This window comes from Blastomyces gilchristii (genome assembly GCF_000003855.2).
Source record: "Blastomyces gilchristii SLH14081 genomic scaffold supercont1.2, whole genome shotgun sequence".
NCBI lineage: Eukaryota > Fungi > Ascomycota > Eurotiomycetes > Onygenales > Ajellomycetaceae > Blastomyces > Blastomyces gilchristii.
Genome location: NW_003101681.1, coordinates 1,280,735 through 1,301,909, shown reverse-complemented (window position 1 = coordinate 1,301,909; position 21,175 = coordinate 1,280,735). Strand labels below are relative to the sequence as shown.

General features: G+C 47.9%; 7 protein-coding genes across 7 annotated transcripts; 5 read left to right on the top strand and 2 right to left on the bottom strand.

Moving 5' to 3' along the window:
- Positions 1–78: 78 nt before the first annotated feature.
- On the top strand, positions 79–5,057 carry BDBG_01028 (uncharacterized protein). The gene is made up of 5 exons (XM_031720158.1): positions 79–1,628; positions 1,686–1,951; positions 2,019–3,903; positions 3,958–4,068; positions 4,131–5,057. The coding sequence occupies exons 2-5, from the start codon at positions 1,753–1,755 to the stop codon at positions 4,711–4,713; spliced, it is 2,778 nt and encodes a 925-aa protein (XP_031576203.1). The 5' UTR covers positions 79–1,628; positions 1,686–1,752; the 3' UTR covers positions 4,714–5,057.
- Positions 5,058–6,207: 1,150 nt separating this feature from the next.
- Positions 6,208–8,531, top strand: BDBG_01027 (AGC/RSK/RSK-UNCLASSIFIED protein kinase; the record flags this gene model as incomplete). The annotated part of the gene is made up of 5 exons (XM_002628073.2): positions 6,208–7,153; positions 7,258–7,431; positions 7,487–7,612; positions 7,678–8,059; positions 8,138–8,531. 5 exons carry the CDS (start codon positions 6,208–6,210, stop codon positions 8,529–8,531), a joined length of 2,022 nt encoding a protein of 673 aa, XP_002628119.1.
- A 1,597-nt stretch (positions 8,532–10,128) lies between these two features.
- BDBG_01026 (uncharacterized protein) lies at positions 10,129–11,468 on the top strand. Its single transcript, XM_031720157.1, has 2 exons — positions 10,129–10,749; positions 10,857–11,468. The coding sequence occupies exons 1-2, from the start codon at positions 10,501–10,503 to the stop codon at positions 11,115–11,117; spliced, it is 510 nt and encodes a 169-aa protein (XP_031576202.1). The 5' UTR covers positions 10,129–10,500; the 3' UTR covers positions 11,118–11,468.
- Positions 10,787–13,243, bottom strand: BDBG_01025 (mitochondrial 37S ribosomal protein MRPS5). The gene is made up of 2 exons (XM_002628071.2): positions 11,975–13,243; positions 10,787–11,893 (listed from the first exon to the last, which is right to left on the bottom strand). The coding sequence occupies exons 1-2, from the start codon at positions 12,999–13,001 to the stop codon at positions 11,676–11,678; spliced, it is 1,245 nt and encodes a 414-aa protein (XP_002628117.1). The 5' UTR covers positions 13,002–13,243; the 3' UTR covers positions 10,787–11,675.
- Positions 13,244–13,494: 251 nt separating this feature from the next.
- BDBG_01024 (tRNA(m5U54)methyltransferase) lies at positions 13,495–15,222 on the top strand (the record flags this gene model as incomplete). Its single annotated transcript, XM_002628070.1, has 1 exon — positions 13,495–15,222. One exon carries the CDS (start codon positions 13,495–13,497, stop codon positions 15,220–15,222), a length of 1,728 nt encoding a protein of 575 aa, XP_002628116.1.
- A 1,029-nt stretch (positions 15,223–16,251) lies between these two features.
- On the top strand, positions 16,252–18,788 carry BDBG_01023 (uncharacterized protein; the record flags this gene model as incomplete). The annotated part of the gene is made up of 2 exons (XM_002628069.1): positions 16,252–16,768; positions 16,879–18,788. The coding sequence occupies 2 exons, from the start codon at positions 16,252–16,254 to the stop codon at positions 18,786–18,788; spliced, it is 2,427 nt and encodes an 808-aa protein (XP_002628115.1).
- Positions 16,537–21,144, bottom strand: BDBG_01022 (actin-like protein 3). Its single transcript, XM_002628068.2, has 5 exons — positions 20,918–21,144; positions 20,828–20,850; positions 20,388–20,749; positions 19,485–20,312; positions 16,537–19,407 (listed from the first exon to the last, which is right to left on the bottom strand). Exons 1-5 carry the CDS (start codon positions 20,950–20,952, stop codon positions 19,336–19,338), a joined length of 1,320 nt encoding a protein of 439 aa, XP_002628114.1. The 5' UTR covers positions 20,953–21,144; the 3' UTR covers positions 16,537–19,335.
- Positions 21,145–21,175: the final 31 nt, after the last annotated feature.

Sequence of the window (21,175 nt, the reverse complement as noted above, 5' to 3'; positions counted from 1 at the left end):
GAACAATTCTAAATTTCCAAATTTCAGAATGATGAATGAATGCACAGGGTTTTTTTTTTTTTTTTTGGTGTGTGTGTGTGTTTCTTTCATTTAACTATATGAATGCAAACTGTCTATAACAAGGTCTTGCTGCAAAGCAATCTCTGTCAATCTCTGTCAATCAATCTCTATGATAAGGAGTGAATCAACAACACAGGACAGTATAGTGAGAGTGTTCATTCTATACTATTATTATTCTCTTGTCTTTCTCTTCTTTGCATTTCAATATGATAACAACACAATAGATGTGTATATAAAAATCATACTGATAATCATGACTACTGCTTCTTTTGCTCATTTTTCATTCATTCATCATCAACATTATTGTCAATATCATCATCATCATCATCATCATCATCATCATCATCATGATCTTTCTCAACACTTCATCTCATGATGGCATTTGGACCAGGTGTGTGACACACCTGCCACATGGTTGATTGATTACACATCATATACAACTGTTGCTGTTGCAGTTGCAGTTGCAGTTGCAGTTGCCTCCTCCCCCTCCTCCTTCTTTTCTCCCACTTGACTCTGTTGTTTTCTTTCTTTCTTCTTCTCCATCTCTCATCTCTCTCTTTGCTTGCCATCACAACAACAATCTTCCTCCTACTCTCACATTCTGCGTTTCTTCCCTAGAGAATCGCTTCTTTCTATCCGTTCATCCTCTACTTCATCCTCTTCTTCCATCTCTCTCTCCTTACTCTGCACTGAATCTTCCCTCGAAACCTGTGGCGTCATATCTTTTCTTTGCTCCCTATTCCACGCGTGTTTTTGGTTGATTCGTACATCCAAACCTCTCGCCCAACCAGACAAGGGGACAACAGCTCAGTTTTGGCTTGAAAAGCGACCGGTTCGAGGGGCTTAAAATCAATCGAGATTTTTCTTTTTTGTGCCTTTGTATCTTCTCGTACTCAATTCGACTTTTTTCGTGTATTCTTTGTAATATCCTTTCTATTTTCATTACCTATCTCCCTGTTCCCCCCCACTGCATTCCTTATCTCGTCTCCCAGTCTCGGAAGATCCGTTGGCGGGCACATACCCGCGTTAACTGCCAAGTTTGTTCTTTGTTACCCGAAGCTACTTGTCGTATAAGGAGAAGGCTAAAGTAAACGAAACTTTGTCTTTTTGTGTTTCTGGACATTGGATCGGTAGAGGACTGCTCGAATTGGTATGTGTTTGGGTTCTGCTTGCTTACCTTCTCATCGGTAGGGTATTTTTTCAGCGCGCCTGGCGTTGGATAAACGATCAATATCTTTTGTTTAGGTCCTTGTCTCACAGTTGGAATTGACCTTGGATAAAGTCGATGTGAATGAGATAATCATTTGTCAAGTCATATCGATCTCGTGTTTATTCCCATTGTCGTGGCATGGATGCCATCCATATTGAGCTTATTCGCTGTCACATACCACCATCGATTTCCTATCCTCAAGCTTTTCGTTATCATTCCTTGCTGAATTCTGGCGTTTACTGGCTGATTTGTAGTCAGGCATTTCAGGCGTTTTGACTAATTTCCGTTTAAGGCTTATACGATTTGTCCACCTTGCGGCGAATAACCTAAAGGGAAACGAAATTTATCCTTGGCCAAGGTAAGATGAGCCTCACGTTTATTTTTCTTCGTGTCGCAGCTACTGATAAAAAATTAGGAATTCTAGTTTATTCGAGGGAACTGCACAGGAGATATTAAACGCAAGTTCAACTCCTGTAGCGAACATGTCAGCCATGGAGGAAGGGCATTCATCTCGAAAAGGGGTTTCGGAGAACGGGCAAGAAAATGCTCAGGCAACGTGTCTTCGTCCATCGTTTAATGAAACCAAATCCAGGAGATATGAGATTCGTACATTGTTAGATATTGGACGTCGGCTTGGTGCAAGGAGCGATTCTTCCGCGTATAGTACCAAGACAATCGATGGTGCGTAATCCTACCTTTTACACCTCAAACACTTATTTCTTCCACGTGAAACTCACAAATATAACAGTCGCCACTTTGAGACACCGCAGAGAAGACTCTGGGAGTCGGGTGTTGACAGAAAAGCCGGTTAACCGCCACCGAATCTCCTCAAGCTTCTCTATGAGCAACGAGGACGGATTGTTGCTCACACAGTCCAACAATGTTCAGTATCCTCGTCGTCAACCATTAAATGCGCCCCAAGGCACCCTCGCCCAAAGTGATGCGGGTTTCGCCCGCTTTCTGAAGGAACACGCATCACCCAAACATCACAGGGTTACTGCAGGAGGTCGAATAGTTCCCATGAACCTCGCATCATCTCCTGCCCCTGAGTTCAAGCTACCGGTCAAAAGTTCCGAACAGGTCGAAATTAGGAAACCTAATAATAACTACTTGCAAAACCAGCCACTGAAGACGTGTGCCGACTTCAATCAGGAGAAAGAGGATATACAACACCCAAGCCTGCGCTGCGAACCAGATTCTAACAAACCTGTCGGCTTCAATTTCTTGGTTCCACGGGCGATATCCGGATCGGATTCAGGGGATACGAGGCAACCTCATCACACGGTTCCGAACTCCTCGACAAGGACAGCCTCAGGTCAACAAACCCAGCGGCAAGTGAATGAACCCCTCAACTCTCATCCCGTGAGAGGAGAAACTGTCCGGCAAATCACATCGGAAAGCACCTCCGTTTCCTCCGCTTATTCTGTCCCTAATGGAGGAGCTGATCAGGCTGGCTGGGTTCCTAACAACCCCCAACCGTATCATGCTTCCTCTTCGTCGGGCCAAATGTTCCCCATGGCATATACAACACAACACGGCGCAGTTTTCGGTATGTACCCTGTCGACCAATCAGGATTAATGATATCTGCTCCTCCGCAGCTATTCCCGGTCTCACCCATCCCGATAAATCAAGCGATGATTCAGAACGCGCAGGTTTCGAACCAGGTAATGTCATCAGCAGGCCTCTCAGAGCCGCTAAACCATAAGTCCCTCGAAAAGGCGACACAGGAGTACGATAAACTTACAGATCAGCTTGCAAATTTGGACAGATACCTTGCAATACACTCTTGGGATATTGACCCAGCTGCGAAGAAAATCCTTATTGATCAACGGGTAGAACTTGTCGTGAAACTTGACGCCGCAAGGTCAACAAAAGAACAGATTGAGGCAGCAATCCAATTCTTGACCTCCCGGCCCATGGGTGAGGAACAGTCTTTGGGCCATCAGCAATTCTCAAATGAGATTTGCGGCCTATCCCCTTGGCCGTCTAACATTGGACAGTACACTAATAATGTATTTCTGGGGGGCATGAATCCAATTGGGTGCTTGATTCCAGGGATGGGGCTACCGATGGCTGATTCATTCGACAATGCTTTTTTAGAACAAGCAAGGCTGCCCTTCACGTTTCCCGGTCCTGTGACCGGCTTTGAAGGCTGTCAGCCTTTAAATGGAGACAATCATGGCAACAGTACGGTATATGAGTGGGCCGGTAACAATGATTTGATGGCTGGCAACAATTATACCATCTCGTCAGATGAGCAGCTGAATATAATTCAACCGAGTGAGACGGGAAGCATGTTCGAGAGCACCAACGAAACCATTACGGAATGCGCTCCACCCGAGATTGCTCGAGTTTATCACGATATCGAAATAGCGGCCAGTCGAGGCGAACCGCTGGGGCCACTCATTGAGGAGCTGGCAATAGTAGCAAGAAAGCTCAATATTTCTGGCATTACGAAGAACCAAGGTCTGGCCATGCAACGTGAAAAGGATCCTCAGTGCACCGCTTCTGCAGGGAAGCAGCTCGCACTAGTTCCGTTCAACGGAGGGACCACAATTGCGAGTTCTAGTGATAAGTCAGACCGTACCCGCTCTGCAACGACTGATTCGCTAGGTACCTCTCAAGACAGCATGTAAGCTCTGTCAGCTAATGAAGAAGCAATCATAAAATGCTGACTTTGACAAAGTAGGAATCAAAACACGACCATCCGAACGCCTGGGAAGATCTGCAACGCCTCATCGCAAATAAATGAGGGAAAAGACAAGAATGGCGTTAAACGCAAAGGTGATGATGATAAGTGAGTATATAAATATGGCGTTCTGCTAGCACGATACAGTGGCTTGTACTAACTGTTCCCAGAAACATTCATTCCGGAGGAAATCTAAACATAACAAAGAACACTAGGTCAAATGAAGAGAAACGACAAACCTACGATGGGGCTAGCGGGGCGGGCAATGCTGACGTCCTTTGTGACAATAACGGTGGTAAGCACCATACCAAGCAGAAAATGAGAGCGCAGGATTCTCCCACGCCCGTTGGCAAAGCTGCTGGTGCAGTCGTTGTAGGCAAGCCAGCTAGCCAGACTGCTGCACGCAGCAATGAGATTCCATTCAGCCCTTGGAAGCAGGTGGGACAGGACACTGGTTCGCCACACAAAACAAATACTTCGACAGCATCTCATAAGGTGAATGCGTACGGCTTCGTACCCCGTTTTGATGGCGCAGGCGACGCGGATGACCGCAATCCCAAGGCAGCAAGTGCCGTTTTGAATTCTACAGTCGGCGGTGCTAGCACTACCAAAACCACGGGCGACAAATGGTACCGCAAGACACCTCGCAAAGCCCCCGACCCGCTAGACGTGCGAGCATTTTTCCAGCACTTGCGTGAAGAGGAGAGAGAATTGATGGATAAGTACCGGAAGGATAGTCGTCCCTTTGGATAGAGAAGTCAAAAAACTCATGCGAAACACCGATACTGGGAGAAAGGGGGTTGTTTGATAGGCGATTGACAGGAATTGGCAGGAATTGGCGCATTGGCGACCACTTGAATATGGCGCGCGGGGAGAGTGAAGGAGAACAAGGACAGGAATTGCGCTTGCATTTGATTGACGTATGATGTTTTGTTTGAGGGATTCGTCTGATTATTGCGTTAGTGATTGCTGACAGGTGGCTAATAATGACTGCATGATTAATGGCTGACATTTGATAACTTGGTTGCTTTTGTTGAAGAAAGAAAACTGGAGCTGAAAAAAAAAAAAAAAAAGAAAACCTAAAAAAACTAAAAAAAGAAGTAACGACAGGAAAGTTGGGCAAATAGTTGAGGACCAAGCGATGATGGTTTTTATAGCAACAGACATTTCGAGTCCCAGGATTAGGAATCCATGACAATACAGTTTTGTTCCTGATATGTATGCATTATCGTGGCTCAATTAATAATAAATTTGCCTGTTGGATGAAGCCTCATCTGCACTTTTCGGTAGCGTCCGCCTGCGCATCCAGCACAAGGGCCGAGGCGGGCCCGACAGGAGTGACAAGCGCGGTACCCGAGCGGGCATGCCGATTCGCCGCTGGGCCGTGTTCACTCCCAAGTCACCCCAAATATTTCCCAATGCCTTACTGTGTAAGGCTGCTTACCCAATCACGCCCAGTTGAGCCTCCAACGTCTTCCTGTCTCAACCCATCCATCCAGCACCAACTACCACCACCACAGCCAACAACTCCTAAAGGTTCCCACGGAGACCTGTCAACTATCAAACAGACTTATTACCTCTCTCTTCCTCTCTGTGTGTCTTTATCCATGTTCGTGCTGCCCGTGGAATCTTCTTGTCCGGCTGCCCAGCCCTCATTGGATCCAGCGCTGCTATGAACCTTTGGGTCAGACATACCGTCCGTACCTCCTACCCTTGCTAAACGCCCTTTTGAAAAGTAAAAAGAAAATTAAAAAAAAATAAAATAAAGAAGGCCACCTTTGCGAAAAGAATCACCTCGTGGGACTGGTATACAAACACATACGCCAAGTTCGTTCAAATTCCAGAGTTTTTTTCGACCCTTCCCCAAGACCGGCTCCCCCCCACCATTCGCTGAATCCAGATTTCCTGCCGATCTCTTGAGACTTCCGGTTTGTCCGCCCCGTCCGCCGCTTTGTCTCGAATACCAGCTACTTTCAATTCAAGGAAAGCTCCCGGCCGTGTCTCACCCCTCCTCCACCCCCAATCCTCTCCCCACCCGACCTTCACAATCTTGTCCACTGGACTCGCCATTCTTGAGATTTAGCCGAACGAACCCAACTTCAGACTTTCGTTGTTTTTAATTGCTTTTTAAATTCAAGATAACAAAAGGAGGATTTGAACTCCTTGCGCTTTTGCTACGAGAAACGTCATTTATTTTATTTTACTTTTATTTATATATCTCCATATAGAAGGAGAGAGAGATAGGAGATGACACAGCTTTTCACCTCCTCCGGGTCGACCGGAGGCGTGAGACATGAGAAACGCAGCAATTTCCCCGGCATATCACTAGCCACCAAGAAACACTCCTCCTCCAACGACTCCTCCCATTTCCCTACGAAGCTGAAGAATTTCTTCCGCATCAACAGTTCGTCCTCCACCAATAGCAACACCAGCACCAGCGGCGGCAATAACAACAGCTCACATGGCGGTGCCGCCCAGAATGACGGCTCCTCCGGTCCGGGCAAATCGGAGACTAAGACCACTTTCCGGCAATCGCGTTTTCTCCCCACTATCACTAGAAATCGATCGACGACGGTTGCTAGCGAAGGAAACCCGTTAGACGAAGGCATGTCACCTACCGCCTATGCGAATCCGTACTTTGCTCACCAAGGATACCCGGCCTTAAGACATCGGAATGACGGTAGTGTGTCCTCGGTTAATGCTGATACCCCGGAGTTGCAGGTGGATGGTGTCGCGGCTAGCGAGCAGGCTACGACGGCGGGCAAGGAGGAGTTGGCGAGAAAGTTGAGAAGGGTGGCTTCCGCACCAAACGCGCAGGGCCTGTTTTCCGGTAATAAGTCGGATGATAGGCCGAGGACGGCGGAGCTGGGGAAAGAACCCCTTGTGGAACATGGTGCTACTACTGGTGGAGTTGGTGCTGGTGACGGTGCCAGGCTGAGTCTAGTTGATGCGACGACCAAGAGTAATTCGCTTACAGTACCTGGTGCTGACGAGTTGTCGAACCTTCCCCCGCCAAACCTGAATCGGAATCCCATTGCGTTTCGGAGGACATATAGCTCGAATTCCATCAAGGTGCGGAATGTTGAGGTTGGGCCGGGGAGCTTTGATAAGATCAAATTGATTGGGAAGGGTGATGTAGGCAAGGTATATTTGGTGAGGGAGAAGAAGTCGAGCCGGTTATATGCGATGAAGGGTGAGTGATTTGACGACATTTTTTAAACACCGGGCTTTGGTTATGACACCGTTTCGTGAGGAGGTCCATGTGCTGACTGAGGGTTGATTTTAACTTTCTTATAGTCCTGAGCAAGAAGGAGATGATCAAGCGGAATAAGATCAAAAGGGCCCTGGCCGAGCAGGAGATTCTCGCCACGAGCAACCATCCCTTTATCGTCACGTTATACCATTCATTCCAATCCGAGGATCACCTCTATCTCTGCATGGAGTATTGCAGTGGCGGCGAATTTTTCAGAGGTAAATTGTTAGCATCACACATGTGAAGAATGGCAATGGCTAAGCTCGAATACAGCTCTTCAAACGCGCCCTGGCAAATGTATTCCAGAAGACGACGCCCGCTTCTATGCTGCAGAAGTTACTGCTGCCTTGGAATACCTCCATCTCATGGGGTTCATTTACCGTGATTTAAAACCCGAGAGTAAGACCGCTCGCGTCCTCCTCATATACTCAAATCTTTTGTGCTGACCTTAATGTGTATTTTAGATATCCTATTACACCAGTCAGGACACATAATGCTCTCAGACTTCGACCTCTCGAAACAATCCGGACCCGGTGGAGCCCCAACTATGATCATAGGCCGCAATGGTGCTTCTCCCACGTCATTACCAACTATAGACACCAAGTCATGTATCGCCGATTTCCGGACAAATTCCTTTGTAGGAACGGAGGAATATATAGCACCAGAGGTTATCAAGGGCGATGGACATACGAGCGCTGTCGATTGGTGGACCCTGGGTATCTTGATATACGAGATGCTTTTTGGAACTACGCCGTTCAAAGGCAAGAGTCGGAATAGCACTTTTGCCAACATCTTAAGGGATGAAGTACCGTTCCCGGAGAATTCTGGTTCGCCGCAGATATCGAAGTAAGTTGGATATATTAATGAATGTTGCTACTCCAATGTTTAAAATCAACCACTAACCACCCCTATTTTTTTCAAAAGTATTTGCAAATCTCTTATCCGCAAACTACTCATCAAGGACGAAACCCGCCGACTAGGAGCGCGCGCAGGCGCCTCAGACGTGAAAACCCACCCTTTCTTCCGCACCACACAGTGGGCACTAATCCGCCACATGAAACCGCCCATGATCCCCCACCAAGGCCGTGCCACCGATACGATCAACTTCCGGAACGTCAAGGAAAGTGGTAGTGTCGATATCGGCGGCTCGTCAAAAGCTAAAGGGGTGCCGATGGACTCTGGTCTTGCAACGCCATCTGGAGAAGCTATTGCAGATCCGTTCGAGGACTTCAATAGCGTCACGCTTCACCATGACGGGGAGGAGCATGGGCATCATATGATTGATGATCGTGTGCCGTCGTCGTCGAATGGGCGGTGAAACTGAATCCGAAGAAGTGTTTCTGCGCTGAATTCAGATGTTTGACAATTACATTCCCTGCTGGGCTTTGGTTCAGGATCGAATACCACGATCTAATACATGTGGACATACCGGTGTATTTTGTTCGAACAATTAAACTCCCGAGAAGGACGATATACATCGACGCCGACGAGATGAAGAAGAACAAATATCGATCGCACGACTTCCATTGCTTTTATGAACAAAACTACATCCCGCATTTTTTTGGTAGGTTGTTTTGTTCGCTTTCTTTTTGGAAGCAGATGAAATTCATAGTGGGGGTGTTTGGAGTGCATATGCTTGCTTTGGACTTGAGACAGTTTTCTTTTTTGCCTGCTCATTTTCACTTTTCGTGTTTCATAATTTACTTCCTGTCTTCTATCCTGTTTTGTTTCCATCTTTCTCTTTTTTGCTTTTTTTTTCTTTTCTTTTTTTTTCTTTTTTTTTCTTTTTTTTTTCTTGCTTTTGCCGTATGCATTAAGGATTTAGCTTCCTTACCTCAGCCATTTTCTCTTCGGCTTTTGCTGATGCTTGAGTCGTACATCACTTTTTCCAACATTTCTCCTTCGTTGGGATGCATCCGCTTCGAGTGAAGGAAAACCACACGGTATCCCATGTTTATCCTTTTCATTCCCTCAATCTCTTCCCTTGCCTCATATCCCCTCTGTTCCCTGCTTTTCCCTGCTTTTCGCTGAGAAACAAAGGGAAAGGTTAAAACGCGATTGAGTTGAGAAGGAGACATGTAAGCTGACTGCTCCTCCATCTTGAGGGTTTTGCAATTCTCCTTCTACCCTTCTCGTTTCTCTCTCTATCTCCTACTTCCGATACCTATTATCCATCTCCAATCCATCCGGGAACTCCTCAACTGAGGGAACACAGATAACACGATCCCACTCCGCGGAGGCTCTTTATTCACCAGGAGGGCTATATACTTTCATTCCCTGCATGGTATGCTTCACTGCTTTCCTTTGAGGCCCCCGCCCCCTCCTTCCTCCGAATGATTATCTTCCCAGCTTCTATCTTTCGGTCTATCGGTTTTGATTATTCCTTCCGGACCCTCCTCGCCCTCCTTGATCCAATGAAGGCTATGAGAGAAAAAGTCGCGACTATGCTGTCTCTTCCGTCGTCAAAATATTTCCTTCTTATGAATGCCAGACTTATAGCTACACTGCGTGAGATTTCTTTTTCTTGTCCACTGACATTCTTGTTCCCTTTGGGCAGCCCAGCCTATGATATGCTCGGGGATATATGCGAATCGATTGCTCCGGTTCCGCATTATCTTACTTGCGCAAGCGGAAATGACAAAAAAAGAGGGAGAGGGAGAGAGAGAGAGATGACGAGAGATGAAGTGGTTTGAGTGCCGTCGATTTTTCTTTGCGATTCCGAGCATCTTTTATCCATGTCTGTAGATATTAGTTACAGCTGCTTATATATATCATCCTAATTTTAGATAATTCATTATATATTTTAGCTTTACCATAAATTCCATTTATTTCATTATTTACACATTTAATAATTTGCTTCATTTGTACGGAGTAAGGTTGATGAAAATGAATGTTGATGTCATTGGGCAGGGCTTGTGCTTGTGGTAGATTCCAATCATTATGCCCCGCAACAAACACAACCACCACAAACACATATTTAGCTACAAGCAGAGTGATCAAGTAATATTCGATTTGCCTACCGGATACCCTCGAACCATTTTCAGAGTCCTCTCACTCAAGTACTAACCCATTGAACCCATTGCGCGGTCGAAATCCAACGGTGTCAGCAAGGTTTGCACGACGCTGGGGCGTGTGTTCTTTTTTGAAACAACTGTCGAAACACAACGCAAGCCCTCTCACAGGCTTCAGGAGCCAGCATTCTATTCTCCAAATCGAAAATAACACGAGGAAACACCCATTGAGGAGAAGAGGGAAAAAAGAAGTCGAAAAACAAAACAGAAAAAAAAATGCCTCGCCCGGCATCCCCCCTCTCATCGCGCCCAATATCCTCCTCCGCCAATGACTACGATACCGATATCGATATCGACCCAACAGCCGCAGATAATAATGACAATGACGCACCCGCAACGATATCGACGGGGGCCACAACTGATCCGACGGCGACTAACCCGCTCCTCCGTGAAAACCCCCTCCTCACCCCGCTAGAACAAGAAGTGCTGGATGAGTATGTGCGGTTATTGGGGAATATGAATAAGGTTAATAATTACATATTTTACGTTTTTCCTTCATCGTGTTTTAAGTTTATATATGTTGAAAAAGAAAGGTCTAACACAGTTATATTAATATATATATATATATATAGCTCTCCGATTCCCTCGCGCACCTCTCCACCCGCCCTGCGGCGGAAACGCTCGATGCCCTGCGCCTACTGGAACGCAAGACGGCGACGGTGTGCACGCTGCTCAAGGCGAGTGTGTATAGTATTGTGTTGCAGCAGCAGATTTATAATGGGGAGGATGGGGATGGGCATAGGCATGATCATCAGCATCAGCATCAGCATCAGCATCAGCATCAGCATCATGGAGGTGAGGGGGGTTATGATGGGTATGGGGAGGGTGATTAATTGGAGGGATTGGGGTGATTTAAGTTGTATGTTGTGCGTGCGTGATATGGAGTGGGTGGGTTAATGGGCCATTTTATTTTCTTTCTGTCTTCTTTATACCCTCGTCGCTGGCTGGCTGGATAGATGGCGTTTTCGGTCTCCGATTCTCTTTTTTTATGCATGGATTTCAATGGATGATGAAGGAGACGGTCCGGATCTGTGGTTTTTTATAAAAGAAGATATAGATAATTAAGCAGGTCGTTGAAAACAGACAGAAGACAATATCTGTATTCTAATATAAAAAATAACACATACATACTAATACAAGTACATGCCATCACCATCACCGTATAATAGCAGGAGTGGGTAGAGTACATGCAAAAAAAACTACGCAAGCAAGCGGTTAGGTAGGCAAGGTATAGCAGACAAAAGCATATCCCGCAACGCTATCTATCATGACACTGCTTCGCTATCCAATGTGTGACAGCAGAATTGCGTAGATAAATGGGAAGGATCTGCTTTAATAGCGGAAATTGTAAGGGACAAAAAGTAAAAAATAGGGGAGGCTAAACGCCAATTTTACTGAGCTCCGGCGTAATATACCCTTCTCACGTCGACCAATTTTCTGCCTCGGGCGCGGGCTATATCTTCTGGATCTTTCTGGCTCATTAGAGCCTCGTAGGTAGCTTTCACTGTGTTCATCTTGTTGCGGGATCGTGTGACTCTGGCGGCCAGATCACGAATACCGGCCGCACGACACATTTCCCAGATGCTTTGTTGGCAACGGAGACCGAAACCTTGGGAAGGGAAGGGATTTTATGTCAGCGTGACAAGATACAATTCAGCGTGGGTTTGGGGGGAGAAATATTTATCCATACCTGGCGGTCGATGCATCAATTGCAATTCTGTAGCGCCCACTTTCCCCCGTACATCTCCATAGATGGTTCGATCCTCATATCTCAGGACTGGTCGCATGTTTCGAATAGCTCGAGCGTGAGCCTGCATCAGCGCCTCTCCAAAGTCACGGGATTTTCCCTCCCCGATACCTAACAGACCCCTGCCGTTTCCTGCAACGGAAAGAATGGAGGTCTGGCGGATTTTGCCCAGACGGGTTTGGTTGGCGACCATTCTCTGGACCAGAGCTTTCACCTGTAAGCCCTTGAGTGTGCGTACAGGCCAACCCGTCGCACGGGAGACTTTCTCGTAATCTAGTTGAATTTCAGGGTCTTCAGCCTCCAAGATATTTGGATCCTGCGCTTGTCGCTTTAGATCTTCTTTTCTGAGCTGGAGGTTCGGGCCTCCGCCAATATTATCGATTGTTTCGTACGGCTGGGTAATATCTGGCACTAGAGAGGAAGATTCGTCGACGGGATCCTTCACAAGGCTCATCTCATCCATGAACTCAAAGATTTTTTCAGGCCTGTTTTCGGCATCCTCCTCAGGCATTTGTTCGAGATAGTTGGCGACCTCCATCATCAATTCCTGCTCAGATTTCATGCGTGGGATCGGGACGCCCTTGGTCATTGGGCGGCGGATATGGTGGTCGACGACAGGCTCAACGGTGGAGAAGTCGTCTAGGTACTTGAATGCCCATGGGTCATCTCTCTGGTGAAACTGGCGAGCCATATCTTCCGGGCTGATGCTCTTTTCACCAGCTTCAATTGCGGCGATCTGATCCGGTGTGTACTCCTCTCCAAGGCGCTTCTTCTCTTCTTCTGAATACGGCTTGAACATTTTTGGCTTAAGCTTCCTAGGGGGCTTAACGGAATGTGGATTTTTCATAGCATTTTTCTCCTCCTTCTCATATTGGGAAAGGGATTGGTGGAACTGTCGCCGGGGGATGGAGGTGAGAGGACCGCGCGATAGGGAGCAGAAGAGACAACGCGCGGGGCGTGCGAGGCTCATGGTGGTGGAAGTAGCTGGTGAGGCCAATACTGGCTTCACTCGCAAAGATCAATGGGGGACAGAGGACGTCGTGATGGATATTGGCGAAGCCTCGCCTTGTTGGGTGGTTTGATGCTGAAGTTGTGGTTTTTGGTTTTTCTATATTTTTGGTTTTCGGCGAGAAATTTGCTGGGCAGATTTTCCCGCAACGCTGATTGGTCCGAATGAAAAGCTTCGAACCAAGCACCAAAAAATTAAAAATTATTAAAAATAATATGTGCGCCGCAAATTTCAAACCTATTATTCCATACTTCATGCACCCCGATTCGCAGTGCATTCCATGATCCCATATCCTCATCGACATATGCTTAATTCAGCCCTTAGGTCGTTCCTATTTTCGGCGCGACATAGTTTTGAACTCTCGGGCTCATGCATATCGCGGGCGCAACACTCTATCTCCTCAAGACCATACCGTACTCACCATCAGTATCAGCCGCTGCTAGGGGTTCATAGCATGCCCCAAAACACACGCAGAACCCCAAATCAGCGAGGGAGTCCTCAGCATAAGAAGAAGAAGGTTGCAAAGGATGTTAAGGAAGGCGATACGGAAGAAGTGCTGCTGTTCGATGTGGAGGCGCTGTTGAAAAAACATGCTGAGAGCGCAGAGAGCGCAGAGCAGAACGACGTTGTAAAAGTGCCAACAGTTGTGCGTGAGCACAAGAGCGAGGCCTTCCCAGAGACTGAAGTTACCGTACACGAGATATCCTCCACGGGAGACGGCCTGGCGCTTTCCCCTTCGTTCGATCATGTCTATGTCGTACCATTCACACTTGCGGGAGACAGGGCTCGAGTCAAGGTTGTTAGGACCATGCACAAGGAGTCTTACAGCGTCACAGATCTACTCGAAGTTATCACGCCATCCCCCCAGCGCGATGACTCTCTTATTAAGTGCCAGTACTTCGCCAAATGCGGAGGCTGCCAGCTCCAGATGCTTCCATATGAAGACCAACTGAAACACAAGAAAAGGATTCTAGAGAAGGCATACGCCAATTTTTCGGGGCTGCTACCTGAATTAATTCCCGCGATTCGGGATACGATGGGTTCGCCATTGCAATACGGCTATCGAACCAAATTGACCCCCCATTTCGTCATGTCGAGTCGCATCCGACGCGCCAGCGTGGACGGAGAGAAATCGGAGATTCCGCCCATTGGGTTCATGCTCAAGGGTAGACGAACCGTTATTGATATTGAAGACTGTCCTTTAGGAACGGATATTGTTAGACTTGGGTTGAAAAGTGAGCGCAAGAGAGTTGCTGAGAACCTGCATTCGTATAGCAAAGGCGCGACACTTTTATTGAGAGAAAGTACCACGCGCCGTTACAAGCGTGAGAGTACCAGTCCACAGCCGTCGGAAAACGGGTCGGAACGATCTTTCTCTGAAGAAAGAGAACTCGTGCACGAGCACGGGGAGCAGGTAATTCGAACAGAGTACCCAGACTTCATCGAGGAAAAGCGCTGCATTACAGATCAAAATGAAACCTCGATTGAGTACGTCGACAACTACAAGTTTATGAACAAGGCTGGCCAGTTCTTCCAAAACAACAACTCCATCCTGACCCCATTCACCCAATATATCCGCGACAATGCCCTTCTCCCTCCTTCAAGACTATCTACCGCGCAACCCGCCCCAAAATTAAAGTACCTACTCGATGCATATTCCGGCTCCGGTCTCTTCACCGTAACTCTCTCACCTCTCTTCCTCTCATCCCTCGGCATCGACATCTCTATCCCCTCCATCGCAGCAGCCCGCATGAACGCTCGCGCCAACAAGCTTCACAATACCGGCTTCGCTGCCGCGGACGCCGCCGCCATTTTCAAGGACGTTCCTTATCCGCCAGATCAGACCCTGCTCGTCATTGACCCACCTCGAAAGGGCTGCGACACCAACTTTTTAGAACAACTACTATCGTACGCGCCCGCGAGAGTCGTATACGTAAGCTGCAATGTCCATACCCAGGCGCGCGATGTCGGTGTGCTGGTTCAGGGAGGAAACATCAACGGAAGAGAAGTGAGGTATGAAATCGAGAGTATTAAGGGATTTGATTTCTTCCCACAAACGGGCCATGTCGAGGGAGTTGCGATTCTAAATAAGGTTGTTTCGCAACCTCAGGGTACGACTGTAGCAACGCCGGCGAGGACTCCGGTTCCTGCTGACGTCGGCGCTGCGATTCCGCCCAGCTAAGGTTCGGATGAGGGGGCGCCCCGCCCTTGGCAGCCTCACTCCATGGGCATATAGCTGTAATATAATATTGAGGCCTATCCATGATCGTATCTCAAGTCAACCTTGGAAGGATACTGCAATCAAACATTAGAAAAATGGTGCCTTCCTTGACAAAGGGTAGACCGCAGGAAGATGACCGCTAGATCTGGCGGTAAAATTTCACTGGAAGGCAGAAGACTAGAGGATCATTTCAGTCACATTTCTCCCAAAATCCAGTTCGTTGAAGTCAAAAGATATAAGAATATATATAAGCCATTTTTTAAACACTTGGCCGAGGAGTCGCTTCCACTGTCAAAAGCCAATCAGGAATCCCAATAACTTGTTAATAATGCTGCCACCAATCTCTCAAAGAATAATGGTCACTAATAAGGAGGCGAATATTTATGCCCGGAATAACCGTGCCAAGCGCCTTCACTCCTCCGCACATTATTCTCAGGGCAGAACGACTCCGCGGCGCACCGCGCACTTGCTACTAGTTCATGTCCTCCTTGTTGCGTGCAGCGTGGGGCCAATATTAATAATAATGGCGCCTCCGTTTTCTAGAATGATACAAAGAACAACCAGTTCGTGAGTGAGTGGAGTGGGGAGCAAAATGGCTTAAATATTTACGACCCCGAACGAACACTTGCGGCTCTTCGTCGATGGCGCTAGAGCTACAGACTTTTGATCGCGATTCCACCGTGCCAGGCTGTGCAGAACTCCATTCTTCCTCAAATGCTTCACATTCTGGAATTCCTACTTTAGCACCGTGAGGTTGACATGGGTCCTGTCCGAAAGAAATTCGCTTCTAGGGTTCAAACAAGAGGGGAGCCCCTTGATGCCGAGCTACCTACCTCAATGGCCGTGTACTGAAATCACATCCACTTAATTAATTTCATGATACACAAGATTCCCCATATAAAAGTCCTTCTGAACGTAGGAATTTCTGATATCTGAATTCTTGAGTCCAATCTTTCGTTTAAATTCCATTCGTGTCTGATTTTTGTCACAATGGCATCCCCCCCACCAGCGTATGAAAGCCATGACATGCCCCCAGACTACGTCGGGGGCCTTCCCATCTCCGCCCCCGCTGCTCAGTCTCAAACCAATCTCAATCTCAAATTATCTTCAAGAACGGACAAGAAACGAATGGAGGACGAGCCCCCGACTGCGGATGAATGCATAGTGCACCTAAAGCTTCTCGCTGCGATTGCAGATCTCCGCGACGAGGTATCGACGACTGATGGCCTTTTCGGACTCTCCGACGGTCTCATCGATAAATTCAGCTCCGAAGATGACAAGTACAGAGCTGCTGCTATTATAAGGGAAAAGAGATGGCAAATATATGTGACCAGGGCAGTAGATCGATTTGAAACTTGGTTCAACAGTTGCATTACCACCGATAGCGGGAATGGCTTGTTCAATGGCACCGTGACAGTCGACGATATTGAAAATGGTGAAAATTATCATAAGATTACGGATTGGGATACCGCGATCGTGCTCGCTGTTGATACTCTACCACCGCTAGGTTAGTATCGATCTAAAGACCTGTTGTGTACAAATCTATTACCATTGGGTAGACGGTTTCAGCGACTTTTTCTTTCTCTTTTCGGCGGACTAATACTTTTTTCTTGATAGATGTTATCATGGTGTGGCATTCGTATATGCTTAATCCACGAATATATTTGGAGGACTGTATTCGTCTTGGGAGGATGAGCTTTTGGGTGACAGGAATGCCCTGGGCAGCTGTCGATGCAGCTCTGGATAGGGATGACTTCAACTTCTTACCCGGAGATGATGCAAGGGAATACTTTGAACGGATGGCCGGGATTCCCTGGGACAATCTCTTGGACTCTCCAGTCAAGCTGATAAAATGTCCAAGTTGCCTAACAGCTATTGAGGTGGAATGGGAGAGCAGGGAATGGAAGCTGGACGCTCTGGAAACGCCCTTCGAACACAGTGACGGTTACGCAGATAAAGGTTTCCGCAGGATCTGTCCCAGTTGCTCCCTTGTTATCACGCACAGTACCCTTCAGGTCGCTCAGTTTCGGCAAGATATGGCACGGCTTCAATTTTATCAGACACCAATGCCGGGCACCCTTCTTTCTCTCAACGGACTCCCAGAAAACACCAAACATAAAGGCCATGAAAACATGCAACTACCTAACAAAATCATCTCAAAAGTCCTACATAACAATCTTTTAGATCGGACAGACTTCTACCACAATCCCGCTGCTACCATAGAAACAATCCGCGATTACTTCGAATTCGCTTTCAAAAAGGAACGCTACCTCTTTGCCCCAGCAAAAATGCCCTCCCTCCCCCAAACTCGCCAGGAGAAAATTGCCTTCCGCCGCCTCCTCTCCCGATACTGGGGCAACTCGTCAGTCTTCGGTCTCGACCTGGTCGGCGCTGTCGTCCGCCAGGGGACCTTCATTACAAAAATGGACACAATTGACTGGCTCCACTCCCCCACCCTCCAAGCCACCGTGGAGCATCTGTTAAGCAGATACACAGTTTTCATCCACATCATCTCCCAGCACAAGAAACTCGCCGTACCCACCCTCGATATCGATCTGGGCTGGCACACGCACCAACTCGCCCCGCAATCCTACTTCCGTTACTCCCTCCACAAAACGCACGACCGCTTCATCGATCATGATGATAAGGTCACGGAAGATCAGCTCACCATGGCCTTCGAGTGGACATCGAAGAAGTATATGGAGTATACCAACGGCGAACCCTATAGCGAGTGTATATGCTGGTACTGCGAGGCTACCCGTGAGGCGAACTATGGACCAGCTGTGAATATGTATTTGATATCGCGGGCGAAGAAGCTGGCGGAGTCGCTACACGCTGAGCTGGGAAACGGTCAGAATCCAACCGGTACGAATCCAACCGGTGCGAATCCGCACATTTCAACGCATAATGCGGTGCCGGTGGCGAAGATGCAGGAGCCATGGATGGTGGAGAGTAAGCATCATGGCGTGCGGCAGCGGCTCATGGACTATCATCAGAAGGCGATGAGGAGGGAGGAAAAGCGGGAGAGGGCGAGGTCGAAGGAGGAGATGAAGAAGAAAGAGATGCCGGACAAAGGAAAAGGGAGGCACCTGTGGACGGGGATGCAGGACACGGGGCAGAGTAGCGACGATTTAGCCGAAAAACCTACACGGCAGCAACACCTTCTTGCATCTGCATCTGCCTCTGCGTCCACATCTAGTCTGTCCCTATCCGTACACACCCCTGCTAAGGACCGCCGCTACGGCTACTACCCCATCATCTGGGGGTATCCCATCTTCATCCCGTTCTACGCGCCCTACGCTACCGATCTGTCCATCACGTCGGCCATATATCCTACGAACCCGTCGTGCATGAGTACGGACGTCCACGGAGCTGCGAACTGCATACCTGGCACTTGCGTTGCGGAGGTTGCGGCGGGGGTTTGTGGTGGTGATGGGGGTGTTGGGGCTTTTGGGGCTGGAGGTGTAGCTGGTGATGGGGGAGGCAGTGGCGGAGTGGGAAGCTGTGTTGGAGGGGGAGGGGTATAGTGAGTGGTATAGTGGTATAGTGATTCAAAAGATTGAATAATGCATTGTTTTTTTTTTTTTTTTTTTTTTTTTGGAGCACATGCCTTGTATGCTTTGGTGAAGATGTGTGTGACTTGATTTCTTTATGTATATTTTTGAGTATGGTATACTTTTGGTAAGCGGAATGGGGCAAGGGGCAGCTGTTAAGTAAGGGTTTCTGTATGTTGAGTTCATGGGTATACGATTCAATATTGTTCTGTTTTGTTTGGACATAACTAGAGGTCCCGCAGACGTTATCGTGCGACTCAAACAGCGTGAAAAGTTATCCGTGTGCCTCCTGAGATTCGCCTGGTGATGGACGCAAGAATTAGACGGGGAAAGGGCTAGATTCCATGTTCCGTTGGATAAGAATTGAGCTTTTGAACTTTGCTAAACATTCGACTCTAAGCTACAAAACGAGAGGGAAAAAAAAAAAAACGGAAAAAGTAGCGACGCGAAAAAAAGTCGGGAAAATCGCAAATGATATAAATTGAACGAACATGCTTAAGATGTAAGTAGTAGTAGCTTTCTATGTGCTTCCCGGTCCACCCAGCAGAGCAAATCTTCTGACGATGCTAGGTCCAATCTCGTCATATTCGGCCTAAACGAAGACGGAGGGAGGGAAAGGTTAGCTCTATTGAATATTATACTTCGTAATAATTAGAAATCAAAACTAACCTTAGTATGGCAGTAACTGCGGAATTCAGGCGTCTGGCCTAGCAAGCTGCCTCCGAACCACGGGCCATGTCGTTGCCGTTTATGTGTGATCACTTGGACCTCTAGGCCGCCACTACGCGCTCCACCACTCCTGGCTTCCGATGCGCGAATTCGGGCATCGACTAAGTGCTTAATATCACGCTGTAAACGGCGGCCGAAGTCCTTGTATAACGTCGAACCTCCAGAAAGCACGATATTCTTATACAAACCCCGCCGAACATCGATAGGGGAGGATTGGATTACGCCATCCACGACGGTGGGGAGGGGGGTAAGGAAATCTGACGAGTAAATTTCTGGGTTGAAGAAGATCTCGGGTGCAAGGAAACGCTCATATCCAATGTCGATGGTGACGCTTCGGCCGTTGGGCGATGTCACGGTGTGTTTCAGGAACCGGTCAGGTTCTCGATCGTAGCGGGCGAATTCCTTCACGATATCTGGGCATACGTAACAGTACTCCTCCTTGACTCTTTCTGCGGTCTTCATTGAGCTGTCTGCTTCTTGCCGCTCCCTAAGTAGGTTTTGCACAAAGTGTGTAATGTCTCGCCCAGCAATGGGTATACTTTTGATAGAGGACCCGATAACATATCCCTCCGCAACGGGAATTACATGGGTGACACCGTCACCGGAGTCAATTACGGTACCGGTGAGGGAACGGTCAGTCACCTTGGAAGACGTCCACGAGGCTGCGAGGGCTAGGACAGCCTGAACTGCGATATAAAGACCGGCGCAGTTGAACGATTCGAAAAAGATCTCTGCGGTATTTTCCCGGTTTTCTGGCGGATTTAATGGCTAATGTAGATGTGTTAGAATGTGAACCGTCCGCGCATCTGGATGGAGGTGGGGGAAGTAATGGGGATTAAATACAGGTTCGGTGAGAAGGAAATAGTGGTCCTCGGGCTCAACTCTGAGATATTTGAAGATGGAGTTCGACCAGAATCGCTCCATATGGTCCCAGTTCTCGATTTGGCCATGGCGAATTGGATAGTTGATACCATACCCGGGGCCACCCGATGCGTTAATAGCTTCATCTCCAATAAAGAAATCCAAATCTTCCGTCCCCCGTTTGCCTGATAGTTGTGAGCCGGGACCTGCACCACCAGTAAGGAATGAAGGCTTGTTTGCGACAGCAGGTCGACCAGATCCTGTTCCGCCTCCTACACCACCGGCAGACTTTGTAGCGATCGCTGTAGGGAACACGAAAGAAGGAGAATCATTGCCGGCGAACCCTTAGCAAAAACACAATGACGTTAGCCTAAGTTGGGTATTGGCGGGGGAGAAGGCCGCGCAATTTGAAGAGCACCCACCAAGTTTCGAGAATCCGGTGCCGCTGAAGGAAGCAGAATATCATTAGTCGCAGAAGTAGAATGGAGCTTAATCATTCAATGGTAACATACTTGTCCATGACAACGGCGGGAGTCTGAGCCGCCATTGCGAGTAGGGGTGGGGAAGACGAGAGCGGCGGAGTTGTATGTAGTCAGAATGGAATGGCAATTTGTAGGGGCCTCTGCAGGCTTTTTGATTGCAGTTAATTAATGGTGTAGACACGAGTTACGAGCGTTAGACAGCGGGCAAACCAAGCATGGTGCAGAGACGGACAGATCGCAAAAGGCTGTTGGTATAACGTTAATCTGATGGCAGCTTACGCTGTGGAC

Excerpts from the sequence above, each read along its gene's own strand:
- BDBG_01025 (XM_002628071.2), bottom strand. The coding sequence starts at position 13,001 with ATGAGCCTCGCACGCCCCGCGCGTTGTCTCTTCTGCTCCCTATCGCGC. Across the intron at positions 11,894-11,974 it reads ATTGATGCATCGACCGCCAG|GTTTCGGTCTCCGTTGCCAA; the intron begins GTATGGATAAAT and ends TCCCTTCCCAAG.
- BDBG_01028 (XM_031720158.1), top strand. The coding sequence starts at position 1,753 with ATGTCAGCCATGGAGGAAGGGCATTCATCTCGAAAAGGGGTTTCGGAG. Across the intron at positions 1,952-2,018 it reads TAGTACCAAGACAATCGATG|TCGCCACTTTGAGACACCGC; the intron begins GTGCGTAATCCT and ends CAAATATAACAG. Across the intron at positions 3,904-3,957 it reads GGTACCTCTCAAGACAGCAT|TAGGAATCAAAACACGACCA; the intron begins GTAAGCTCTGTC and ends ACTTTGACAAAG.
- BDBG_01026 (XM_031720157.1), top strand. The coding sequence starts at position 10,501 with ATGCCTCGCCCGGCATCCCCCCTCTCATCGCGCCCAATATCCTCCTCC. Across the intron at positions 10,750-10,856 it reads TATTGGGGAATATGAATAAG|CTCTCCGATTCCCTCGCGCA; the intron begins GTTAATAATTAC and ends ATATATATATAG.
- BDBG_01022 (XM_002628068.2), bottom strand. The coding sequence starts at position 20,952 with ATGGCGGCTCAGACTCCCGCCGTTGTCATGGACAA. Across the intron at positions 20,851-20,917 it reads CCCGCCGTTGTCATGGACAA|CGGCACCGGATTCTCGAAAC; the intron begins GTATGTTACCAT and ends TGCTTCCTTCAG. Across the intron at positions 20,313-20,387 it reads ATTTCCTTCTCACCGAACCT|CCATTAAATCCGCCAGAAAA; the intron begins GTATTTAATCCC and ends CATCTACATTAG.